The 12,987-nt window shown below is 49.3% G+C and overlaps 1 protein-coding gene across 5 annotated transcripts in view; it reads right to left on the bottom strand.

Moving 5' to 3' along the window:
• SIPA1L2 (signal induced proliferation associated 1 like 2) overlaps positions 1-12,987 on the bottom strand; it is a 200,769-nt gene that overhangs the window by 31,856 nt on the left and 155,926 nt on the right. For 4 of the 5 annotated variants that reach the window (XM_033099637.1, XM_033099641.1, XM_033099639.1 and 1 more), the window contains 5 exons: positions 12,024-12,281; positions 10,238-10,321; positions 8,478-8,578; positions 7,993-8,096; positions 5,856-6,244 (listed from right to left, as the gene is read on the bottom strand). In XM_033099637.1, the coding sequence (XP_032955528.1) occupies positions 5,856-6,244; positions 7,993-8,096; positions 8,478-8,578; positions 10,238-10,321; positions 12,024-12,281 (936 nt within the window). The remainder of the gene's footprint in view (positions 1-5,855; positions 6,245-7,992; positions 8,097-8,477; positions 8,579-10,237; positions 10,322-12,023; positions 12,282-12,987) is intronic. The other variant, XM_033099640.1, reaches the window with a different exon arrangement.

Raw genomic sequence — 12,987 nt, 5'->3', positions numbered from 1 at the left:
TAGCAAACACAGATGAATCCATGCATGCCCCACGGATGAATGAGCCAAGGCTGCGGACGACAACTGGTGGATCTCACAGACATAAGGCTGAGAAAGCAGCAAGCCTCAGAGAATACGCGGAGCGCGATTCCATTGTGTGATAAAGCTAAACAACAGGCAAAGCTGATCACCATGTTTTCGGGAACATATACACCCGTCATGAGACCAAGAAGAAGCAAGGGGATGATCTCACAAAAGCCAGGGTGGTGAGAAGGAGGAGAGAAGGGGTGCCCCAGCAATGGCAGTTCTCAGTCTGGGGAAGTGACACGGCTGACCCTGTTTTATCAGGTGATATGACAGCAACAAAATAACATTTGAAAGACAAAATCCCTAAAAACAACAAAAAGTTTTTTAAAAGTCAGTGCTTAAGCCAAGGCCAGAAGGACTCCGCCACTGACTGTATGACTACCTCTAGAAATATAAAAGCCTAAAAAGATATTTTTTTAATCCAGGAAGATCAACAATATAATGTTTTATGAAAAATGGGCAAAAACAGAGATCAGGGATTACTTTACAAATACGAAAATTCCTAAATGTTTAAACTGCAGTTGTCAGAGTTCAGAAAAGCAGGCAGGCTTCCCTTTCGTAAGTCCTGACACAGGTGCGCTTCCAGGGCTCTGGAGCCGGACTCCGGGGTCGCAATGGCGGCGCCGTCACTCAGCAGTGGGAGACCCCGGGCAAGCGCCTTAACCTCAGTTTCCCATCTGTAACGTGGGAATTTAACAGTGTCTAACTCAAGGGGCTGCTTTGAAGATTATCTGAGTTAATATTAGTGAAACACGCAGACTAGTGCCCAGCACAGGTAAGCATTATATAAATGTAGTTAATTTCTGAAAAGTGATGCGTGAAGGAATTATTCATGAGCAGGAGTCCTTGACATTGAAAGAGTTTTCCACAGGATTCCTGAGGTGCCAAGCTCCCTGGTCTGAGGAAAGACAATCTTATTCTGAAACCTCTGATTAGCACTTACCGTTACTGAAAAACCTATGTATTATATAAAGCAAGTACCAATCAATGGAGGAAGTAAAAAAAAAAGTCTAAAATTAAGAATGGTATTAGGCTGGGCTTTTTAAGGAGGTTCAAAAGGAAATAAGGAAACAAAATAAACCAGCCCATTTCGGAGTCTTCACCCGTTGGAGTCACTGTGGTGTTTGAGGAATTACAATGAAACAAACAGCTCCTCACGTGCTCCCAGGAAGTAGCTCAGGAGCTGGGGTAGGTCCTTCCTGCGCGGAATCCGAGCCTTCTTTGGGCTCTAGGCCGTGGGCTCTGGGGGAGGGCGTTTACTGCCTTCCCACGTCCAAAGCAACCCAAGGAATAAGCAAGGCGTAAGCAGACTGAGAGGGAGCTCACGGATCATTTCCCGGGCGCACACCAGCTAGCAAACTCCGAACATGAAAACTCCATGTGTAGGCAATGCGCTCCGAAGGTCTGTATTTCTTCCCTAAGCTTCCTAGTTTGAGAAGCTTCAGATGTATGGAAAAGGCGTAAGAACAGCAGAGTATCTCCATGTCCCCTTCGTCTCCATTCACTTAGTGTTGTTACCTGGTTACACCGGCATTTCTCCTCCTCCGGAGGAGATGCCTCTGAACCACGGAGAACTAGGGCAAACCTATGACATCATACTCCGAGATTTCAGTGCACGTGTCCTACAAATAAGGACATCCTCCCACATAGTGACCATGTGACTGTCACACTCAGGAATGCAGGCACCAGCGACACTATCAGACTAATATACGGTCCATATTCTAATGGCTCGATTGTCGCCGGAATGCTTGTGGCTTAAGTTCCCCCACGGGGACCAGTGAATGACGGCGCTGCCGTTAGCTACCATGGGCATCGTGCATTTTACGGCTTTATCCCCGAGAAGTTTTGTAGTTAAAGTCAGGGAACCCCAAAGCTGGCACAGTCAGTGTGCTCCGTAGGCTGCTCCAGCTCCTCCCTGGAACGACCGAATCGAACCTTTCTGGAGAATGTGCTCAGAATAATACAGGATGTCACAAACCCTAGGTGTTCTTCCACTTGTTTTATCAAAGGTATTTTTCTAACTCAGACTTCATTAAAATATTTTAAAGTAAAATATTTTAAAGTTAAAACTCTAAAGACCAATGTACTGAACCCATTTGATGAGCATACGGCAAAAACCGGCGTTTAGCAGCAGTAACATCATTATTCAAGTTTTCTCCAAAGTTGGTAAACATTCTAGATGTTGGCAACACGCTTTTCATGAATTCTTTCCTTCCAGATGAACGTTCTTATTTCAGAGTTTCACTGCCAATCATTTGTGCTAAGAGAAGGGTATGATGACACGGATAATGATAAATAACAGATAATCACATGAGCCATTTGCAGGAAGAGCCTGAACACAGATTTCTTTCTTTTTTTTTTGCAGTTGATTTATTTCACTTTGCAAAACCTTGGCTAGGCTAATATGAATACCGCTTTGTATTCTGAGCTCTTATCTAAGTGTCCTGCCCTCGCAGCAAGAAAACATGGGTTTTTTGAATTAAAAGAACGGAGCAGTGGAAAAAAGTAGGCGAGATACACGCTTGTCATGCTTAATGGCTGACCTGCGCACACCCGCACCCCACCGTCTGTCTGCGCGCCACTGTGGGTTGTCTGAAAGAGCTTTAAGCCCGCTGTCTCCCCTCTGTCTCCCTCTGCCCCCCGCTCCCTCAGTATAATCCTGGAATCCTACTATATAGACATTTTTGCACTTGCTTTCTTCCTGGATGGCTGTTGGGAAGTAAACGTGTGTGTGTATGTGTGTGTGTGTGTGTGTGTGTGTTGGGGCTGGAGGAGCTGGTGGGTGTTGGGAAAGCAGAATTAGCATATTAAGAGGATGCCGTATATTGATCTGTGAACTGGGAATAGCTGAGCCCAGGGCCTCCTACTTCCCCAGGCTGTCCCGGCACCAGCTTACTGGCTCAATAACTAAGCATTCACCACGCTCCTTCTTTCAATGGGTATTCATTCCACGAGGACCAAGGGCAAGGACCTGCACCAAGTGTGTGGACACAGAGTGCGCAAGATGGGCCGAAACTTTCAGCCTCAAATCACAAAACACTGACACTCCAGTGAAGGGAACCAGCAATAAGCACATTCTTGTGGGGGCAGATACACAATAAACACAAATATTTCAGCTAGTGAGTGCTGAGAAGAAACTCAAATACGGGACGGGAATACAGCGCGTGGGCCTGGGTGGGCAGCATGCGTGTCAGCCCCCGTAAGACTTTACTCTGTTCGTCTCCAGTCACCACCTAGACTGGGGGCAGCGGGCCTCAGCAACGCGTGGACACATGCCAGGCCGGACTGAAACAGAAGAGGAAAGTATGGGGCTGATGGCAGCCACCATCATGGACACACACGCCCCAGTCTGGCCCTGGAGTCACAGAGTTTGTAGAATCTCAGTAGAACTTTGATAGGTTGGTCCCTTGTACTCACTCATATGAGTGAAATTCCTTCTACCTCAACTCACAGATTTGAAATCTTATTTTAAATATACAATATTAATATATTTAATACTTCAAAATATTTGAATATTTAACAATTTTAAATCTTTTAAAAACTTAAAACTACTTTCCCTATACCACTGTGGCACAGGGGGTAGGGGGGGCAGGCAGAAGAAAATACTCAAAAGATTCAATGTAATAACTGAATTTCATACTGAGCAAAAGCCTAGGACATAAGTTACAATGTGGCTCCAAAGTCACCATCAACTAAGAATTGCAAGAAAAAGACAGCCAGGTGGTAAGGGATCCATTCACTGCACATCTATCGTTTCCACAACAGTTGTGCACACATTCAATTCCAAGTGGTGGAAAAAAGTAAAATCAGAAAGTCCATCTAGCACTTCCATATATTAATAGTTTCTAGTATTCTAAACTGTTAGGTTCATGAATGGTTAAGGTATTCAAGAAAATCTACTACCTCTATTTGTAAATGAATGTGCTGAGAGCAGTTTCCACAGAAACTTTCCTTAATATTAATTCAAAATTACATTTGTCTGACAAGGGATCATGCAGTCAGCTGCTTTACAAATCTAAACTTTGAACAAGACAAGAGAAGGCCATAAAACCCCAAGATGGTTTTTATACTGTGGCTGATTTTCAACTGTCCCCGAAATAATTTAGGTAACTGAAGTCACTGATAACACCTGTATTATTTGTTTATGATTAAACGTGTTCTAAGTCACATAATTAGAGAACTGATAATGTGTATTTTAAAAATGGTGCCTATATCCTAAGCTCCCTCTGCTTCCTCCCCTCTCTGGTATCTGCTCCCCCTTCTCCTGGTGAAACAACACCCCCATTTTCTTCTGGGGAAGCAGCATTCTTCCCAGTTCTTCATCTGCCTGGTTTGGTGGGATTATCCCCAGACCCTGCCTTAAACAACGGTACCCCCAGCACAGTGGTTAAGGCCAAGGAGATAAGAGGAGACGCATTCTTTTGGAGGGGGTTCAGCAGAAACTAGAGCAGAGCCACATTTTCTTCCTGTGACAGGGGAGCAGAGAATGGGAGGCCTGCAGGTGACACAGCCTTTCCCAACCGAGAGGGGACTGCCAAGATTTCAGGGGTGCCATGTGGAGCCTAAGGAGGGAGGGACCCTGAGCTACTGCTGACCTCTGACAGTTCTGGACTTTTCAGTTACAGGAGCCAAAACACTACCTTAGCCTGGAGTTTTCTTTAACTTGTACAGAAGTGCCTTTGAATGACAAAAATGCTAAGACACTCGTGATGATATCGACAGGAAAGGAAGGCAGAAGGGCAGCAGTGAGCATGTGTGTGAGAGCACACGTTTCACATAAAAGAATTTTCCACAACCTACACGTAAAACTTTTTCCAGTAAGCATGAACATATCACATCATGTCAACAATGAAAATGACGCCCTTGGTAGCATTTTTGCCTCGATCAAGAGGAGACAGCTGCAGCGACGTGCCCGTGAGCTTGCTGCGCGTGATCACAGCTGCTCTGGCTCCTGCCCACTGATTACGGCTGGTCTGTCCACCGCGGCCACACGCGGAGACTGTGAAGTCCCTGTCTCTTAGCTGTGGCTGCGTGAGGACAGGGAGAAGGTCCAGGGGGAGGAATGACCTTGGCCTCCGTGAAAGAAAGAGCTGAGAAGCATGGGAGGGCTTCCGCTGCGACCTCTGCTTAAGCACCATTCAGAGAAACGCTCCTGCCACGGCCCTGGGTGTCTGACGGGCACCCCATGATTGGTTCATCAGACTGTCCCCAGCGTTAGAAGGGTTCTGGGGAACAGGCAGGTAGGAAGTAAGTCAGTGCTGAGTCAGGAAGGCCATGGGGAAAAGGGGGACAATGCTCGTGGCAGCTGGTATGCAGTCCACAGCCAAACCTGAACCGGTGCATTTCTCTGCCTAGTCTGTGAAGGCAGGAATCACAAAGGGGTTTGAAAATCCCTGCACAGACATATGTCACACAGGAGTTCAAAGCTACTCATAACTACGTATTAAACATCTACAAGAGCACTCCTTTAAATTTAGCTAGACTTCTTTTCTCCTAGAAGACAGATGGCATTGGGATAGAGATAAGTGGCCTGACTACAGCAATTAATATCTATTTAGCTTTCTCTCAAATTTAAAGAGAAAGGAAAATAAAATCACAAACAAGGGACTTATTAACGTGCCAATTTCTCAATTAGACTTCAGACAAGCACGTCCTCTGAGGTCACACAGCTGGGCAAACAGGTGACGGCCGACGTCCTGTGCACACTCTTCCTACGTGTCAGGCCCCGGCCCCACCAGGCAGGTGACGGGGTAGCCAGGTGGCATGGGCAGGTGCTGGTGGGCACGTACCTGGAATGGGACGAGATCTCGCTGAGGTCGCCCATGCTGCCGGCAGCAGCACCACTGGCAGACATGGCGGGCGCGTAGCTGTGGACAGCGAACATCTTCGCCTGCTCGTCCTCAGGCCCCGAGACGTCGGCGGGGTCCGCCCACTGCTCGGCCCGACTGTGGATCATCGGCCTGCTGCCCGCCAGGTGCCCGGGGCCCAGGGCCGCGGGGGGCATGCAGGGGGCCGTGTCGATGCCGCTGTCGGTGGAGGCACCCTTCACGTAGGTCAGGCCCAGCAGCTCGGCGTCCGCCAGGTCCCCAGACCCGAAGTGCTTGTCGTCGCTGCTGCTGGAGGCGCTGCTGGACAGCGTGTTGCTGCTGGAGGGACTGGAGCAGCTCTTGTCTCCGATCTTGAGGGGAAAGAGAAACGGAAAGGCTGCAGGGGTCCCATCTCGCTCTAGCACATGCCGCTTTCCTGCGCTTCGCAGATACTTGTTCTTTACAGACTGAAGGTCTGCACAGCCCTGAGTGAGCCCACTTCCCAGCATTTTTAGGAGTGAAGTATATTTAATGAAGGTATGTACACTGTTCAGACAGAGTGCTCTTGTACACTCACCAGACGGCAGCATGGACGAGCGCACCTGATCCCGTTGTACTCACTCTTCAATGAGAGCCAACGATCGAATTTACTTTAAAAAAAAATCCTGCTTTTATGCTGAAGTCCCTGACTGCTAATTCCTCCTATAATTCATTGTTAAGTTACATGGTATCTTTTCAAGTTTTCGTTCAGTTACTTGCGCATGAAGCACAAATGTATCGCCACGGTGTCACTATCCAGAAAACAACCAACAATGATAAACTGGGAAAGCAACCTTTTCTCAAAAAACTGCTTCTATGACAAATTATTGTGCCAGCCCTGGGTTTGGGGCAGAAGACCAGATTTAAATCACAGTGGAAGGACCTTGGCCGACCCTTAGCACCCCTCTGTGCTGACCTTACTGAGCTCATATGATTAACGCATGGCCCAATGACATCATCTATGTGACAGACTCTGCAGCCACAAAGCTCCCCGGAGGCATGAGCAAGCTCCCGGGAGTGCCTGGGGGCTAACGAGATGGGGCTCTGCAGAGTGAAGAGGAGTGCTCTGGGGTCCCCGTGAGATAAGAAGCAAAGAGAACAGAATAGGTGTCCCCGTCCAACTGTCTTCACAGCCTGGGGACACTCACAAAACCTGAAATATCAGCAAATCCTGAGAACAAGCCATGCCCCGATCTTTTATGGCCATTGGGCCTTTTCTTCTTTCATTCAGTGCTACCAGATCCTTAAGCAAATCCCCTCGACCTGTCTGTCAAACACTGATATTCCCAAGTCAACTCCCACCCCGCTGCCCTTTGCTTAACCCACTGCCAGAGGTTTGGAAAGGTGGGATTCAGCGAATGCTGTCAACCTGCCTCCAGGCATCAGGCACACGCCATGTGTCCCTGACACTCAGCTGCAGAGCTCGCCAGGGACACCTGATGGAAGAGGAAAGACAACTCAAGGCAGGAGCTCGTAAAATTTCTTCACCTGTGAATTTTAAAAAATAGCTATTTGGAAATGTGGCCTCGTTTGGCAACAAGGCCTTGATAATCCACGCTTTCACGTTGACCTGACACTCCTGTTTCATCGAGCGGCAGGCCTGTAAGGCCCGCCCTTTGGAGTTGCTGCGAGGAGTAACCAGAAGGCCTCCGTGTTGTTCCAACACCACGCGCTGGCCTATTAGTGCGACCATCTACGCTGAACGCCTTTACCGGCCAGAGCTGGGCAGGGCTCCGAGCACACACACCGCTGTTTCCGCGGCTGTGCTGCGACCACCATGCAGAGACACTTGACAGGTCAAAACAGGGGTATGCTTTAGTAACTATTAGGCTGGATTATCAACGCTCCACAGGCTGAGCATGCACTCGTGGCTTTGCCAGTAATTTCTTGTGTGACCTTTCCTTGAGGTTCTTTACAAATCAAGGAGAGAAAAAAAATTCTTAACTTTTTATTTTTTTATTTCTTTTTTATCTGACCTCTAAGAGACCTGGGAGGTAGAGGACATGCCATGAGGCTAATGGATGCTGTGTGCTGAGAGCATCAAAACGGCTATATGGCCGTTTATGGAGAAAGGACTTACATGAGAAAGCTTACTGGGGGAGTCTTTGCAACTTCCATCTTTCTGCAGGGCTCTTTCTTTATAGGAACTCAGGACTTTGGAGGGTGGTCCGTGCCATTTGGTTTCTGTCACATAAAAAGAAAAGAGTTGACTAATTTCTAGTGTTAACAAAAGAACAAAGAAACACAGGAGCCCAACAAATTGTCTGGTGAAAACAAACAGGACTGTGGTCCTAGGACTTTCTGGTCTCGCCGGTGGATATGCCATGAGAGTAGGCAGAACACCCACCATGACGGCAGTTCTATTTCCACAAGCACCAACACCAACCAGGACCACGTCCCCATGACACAGGGGGATGCGGTGACACAGCAGCATGTTGCACGAAACATGCGTTCACCAAACGTGCGTTGAATGAACGAATGAATAAACGAGTGACGGGAGAGGAGATGGAGCAGGAGGAAAGGGGCATGGAGGGAGGGTGGGTTACCCGTGGGGCTCCTCATTACCGGGGTGTCTGCTTCCTTCCATGGTGTCCTCCCGCTCCCTGGCTCCTTCACATTCCAAAGGGCCGGGGCCCTGGTGCTCGAGCAGCAAGGGAGACTGGCACCTAGAAAGACACAGAGCTGAGCACAGCCTTGTCCCTATGACCTCCCGCCAGCACGTCCCGAGTGCGGGCTCCGACAAAAGCGACCGGAGGGAGAGCCCTCATCAGAAGCTGTGCTCTGGCCGACAGAAGCACAGGGCCTGTGGAGCAGCCCTGTCATGGAAGCTTCCCGCAGCTGGAACAGGGGACTCTAGCTTCCCACCTGAGTCATTGAGGCACTTGGATGATGGCCATTTACAGATAAAGAAGGGCCACTGCCCCCAGGATGGTAAAGGACGGCCCAGGGACAGGCCCCTTGTCCCTGACAAGCTGAGGAGGAGCTCACTGTTTTTGTTTTCTTTTTTCTCTTGGGCCCAGAACACATGCCACTGATACTTCTTTATATTAAAATTTTTAAGGAAAAGAAAATAAGATTGATTGGATCTAGACTAATCTAGGTGGACTTTGTGTTATGAAAATATGACAATATACTCTTTTCTTTTTTTTAAACTTTTTTATTTATTTAAGTGTGTTTTTCCAGGACCCATCAGCTCCAAGTCAAGTAATTGTTTCAGTCTAGTTGTGGAGGGCGCAGCTCACAGTGGCCCATGTGGGGATTGAACCAGCAACCTTGTTGTTAAGACCACCACGCTCTAACCAACTGAGCTAACTGGCCGCCCGACAATATACTCTTACCAAAGAAATAAATCTCAGAGAATGTACTCATGTCCCAAAGTGGTCCTTGTTTACAGAACCCAAGATATTTGGTTTGCAGAAAACCCAATCCTGGTTTGCAGAAAAAGTCCGAAATGGTTTCCTGCTGATAAATTCCACTTTTGCAATGCAACTCCAGGGGAAAATCTCTCTAAGAACCCGACCTATTATCTAAGGTGGGGACACATATAACTCAGGCTGCTAGTATCTACTTCTAAGCCTAAATCGGAAGGAAAAGGGCTCCAGGAAAATGCTTCTGGTCAGTAACAGGAAGCTTCTGTTCCCAGGTGGAAGCATCCTGTCCCACCTAGCCCCTCTCTAGGCTATATCCATCACCCAGCATGGCAGAGGTGACACAGCAACACACAGAAACACTGCTGTCAGGCGCATGTGACCGCAGCTCCTTCTCTTTTCTTCCTGGAGGTGTGTGCCTGTTTCCCTTTTGTTCATGGGTCAATTCAGCATCTCCATGGTTCTGAGCGTCCCTGGGCTCCCCCTGACCTGCTGGCACCTGGACATCAGGCACACACACACTACAAGGGACGAGCCTCAGCCCATGTGGGAGGCAGGCTTCTGCTGTCCTCTTACTGGGAGGCAGGAAAAGACATGTCAAACGCTAAACCTGACTGACTCTGGGCTGTGTTTCAGAGAAAAAGCACTTCCACGAGAGGCGGTGAATTTATCCCTCGTCAGCAATTTAAGTGAGGGGGAACTCCCAAGAGCCCCAAATCCTTAATTTTCACATGTTCAGAAAGACTCTCCCGATTACAAAGAAAAAACAGACAAGCTGGGAATACAGACAAGGTAGCAGGACCTGGCAGGAACGATGCCCTTTCTGGCCAGGACGGTGACTCATCAGTGACTCATCACCCCCCAATGGCTCCGTGCGTGGCAGGCGCAATAAGGGCTTCTGAACAAGCCCCTGAAACAGTCCCTCCCGGGGCCAGCTGAAAGGTGACGTGAGCGTACCCGTCGCATCCCACTGGCGGTCTCCAGGGTCCGCTCCCGCCGGGCCCGGGGTCGCTGGACGACGACTGGTTGCTGGGCGAACTTCTGAAACAGTGAGCAGAACCGTTAGCATGGCACTGAGGTATCTGAGGAGTGTCAGCATCCTGGCCTGGCTTGTTCTGATTTACTAATGAATTCATTTTTACAATGACAAAGAAAAGGAAGAACTATACATTGCCACGTGTAACAGAATAAATCGTGGCCAAATAAACTGAGACTTGGTGATGCCGGGAGGTATCAGGTGGCTTACGGCTGGCACTTCATCGCTGGAAGGATGTGGCAGGAACCAGCCTTCGCATCACAGACTCAACGCGGATCGTGCTTCAGTGACATGAGGAAGAACAGCCATCGACCCCCAAGAACAGACTTATGAAAACATCGAACATCGTTACTACTTGTCTATGAAACTTAATGCAAGGCAAGGGTGGTTCTATATTTAAAACCTACGCCGAGAGAAACACTACGTTTGGCGAAAGCATTTCTCTTCCCACATGTCTTGGACGCAATCCCGTTTACTTCAGACACACACAGATGAGTGGCACGCAGGACAGCTCACGTGAGGGAGATGTGTGCTTGCTGGCTGTCCATTTGCTACTGGAACCCGCCTGGTTTTCCCTATCATTGGCGAAATTCTACTTTATTAAGGGAGGTTCTGCAGATGCCGCCCTTTTCATCTGGGCTACCTGTGTTTTCTTTGAATATGAGGGGTTGATAAATTCTCCTTGGAGTAAGGAGACCCAGGGCCAAGCCGATTTAATGTCCAGTTAAAATAACACCATCCCTGCACTGACTCTGGGAAGAATGATGGCAGAAAGCAGAGGAAGACCACATGTTTTTACTTATCAGCTAATTATTATTGATACTTATACAGGCTCACTGTGTGCCAAGGAGAGTTCTGTGCAGCTGATTGATTCGGTCCTCATAAGGCCCCAGGGTGGCCTCTGTTATTAAAGTTTACTCTTCAGAGGAGGAAACTGGAGGCTGGGAGAGGACGAGTGACAGGCCCAGGGTAACAATCCATCACGCGAGCAGCCTGGCTCAGCACCCGTGCTTACAACACCCCCTGGACCGGCGCCCGACAAGCCGTTCTGAGGAAACTCAGTGTCCCCACGGCCCGTAACTTACGTGTGAGCTGAGAGGAAGGCAGTGGGAATTAACAACAACAAAACCAGGTTACTGTTTTGTTCACTCAGAACAAATTGTGCATCTACAAACGCTCACCAGCTTCTAACGCTACTGGGTATAACTGAAACAAGTGCATTTTCTCACTGAAAAACTAATTTTAAACTCAATTTACTTTGCTTACAATGAGAGAGAAAATCCAGGAAGTGCTAATGATCTGGGGGGCCTCTTAAAATACCACCTACCTGAGAACGATGCAATGTAATCCGTGACTTTGCAGGTTTGTGTTACTTACACGCAAAGCTATTCACACTCTCTAGAGGCTCCCGCACTATACTTTCTCGGGTGTCTTTCCCACCATGGCTTAGAGGGGGAGCTGACAGGGGCTGACGGGGAAGGGAAAGCGGGGCCCTGGTGGGCAGGGTCTGTGCCAGGGACCCGCATTGTACCAGCACTGGCGCTGGCTGGAGAGCAGCACGGACCCCAGCCCGTGTCTGCGGCCTGCCCCAGCCCTGCCTGCCAACTTGTTCAGAACACGTTACCTCAGAAACGATGAGGCCAGATGAACAGTCCCTCCCCACAGTCTGACGCCCTAGCCCGTTTGGCACGGGCCGTCCAGCTTTACCTGGTGCCGTCGGGCAGCTTGCGGTCAAAGGAGGTGCTGCGAGGGATGGCGGCCTGGGCCTGCTGGAGCAGCTGCTGGCACTGCAGCCGGTCGGGCGTGCCGGGCACGGGGGAGGCCCTGGACAAGGGCTGCAGGGCAGGGGTGGGCACCCGGTGCCACGTGGTGTCCCTCCGGAAGGGGGTTTTGTACTCGCAGGGGGTGCCTTCGCTGTCCAGTTTGTACTCCACCATGGGGATCCGGCAGAGCTCCGAACACCCCCTGTGGAGCAAGAAGAGCCTGTGAGAGGAGGCTCAGAGCCATGCGCGCCCTTACTCGTGGCCGCGTGGGCCCACCAGGGCTCAGAGACCCGAGGCAGGGCCAGCCCCTCTAAGAAGCCTGTCGCCTGTATTAAAATGCCATGTGACTTTTCACTTCCTCTCCTGCCACCAGTCACTGAGTTGAGGAATTAAAAAGCCTTTTTGTGCCTTTAGCCTGGCTACTGGGCACCATCCATGCAGGTGCAGACGTGGGGGACCTGCTGACGTGGCTGCAGGTTATTCAAATGCTGGAAGACAGCGAGCAAGGGGCTGCTGTCCACAGCCCCCCGAGAAGGAACTACAAGGATTACCACCTGGCACACCAGAGGCTGCCAGGACCCCACAGGTTGTTCAGTAATTTAAATACGCTTCTGGGGGTCATGGCTCCTGTCCACAGGAGCTGGGATGGAAAGCCCAGAGATAGCAAATGCCTTGCTCAAAGTGACCCAGCAGAGCCAGACTGGTCTCCTGGTCACCACAGTCCTGCCTAAGGACCCGAGAAATGAGACACCCCAAACTTACGCTAGTCACTTTTAGGGATGAAGGCAATGTCTGTTTCCTTGTTTGTGGTGACTGTTTCATACAAGTGACAAAACTAAACTGTGTGTGTTGCACACGTGCTATTTATTGTATATCCATTATATTCAACAAAGTGGTAAACAAGAACT

This window comes from Rhinolophus ferrumequinum, chromosome 27 (genome assembly GCF_004115265.2).
Source record: "Rhinolophus ferrumequinum isolate MPI-CBG mRhiFer1 chromosome 27, mRhiFer1_v1.p, whole genome shotgun sequence".
NCBI classification, from domain to species: Eukaryota; Metazoa; Chordata; class Mammalia; order Chiroptera; family Rhinolophidae; genus Rhinolophus; species Rhinolophus ferrumequinum.
This window is presented reverse-complemented; position numbering and strand designations above follow the sequence as displayed.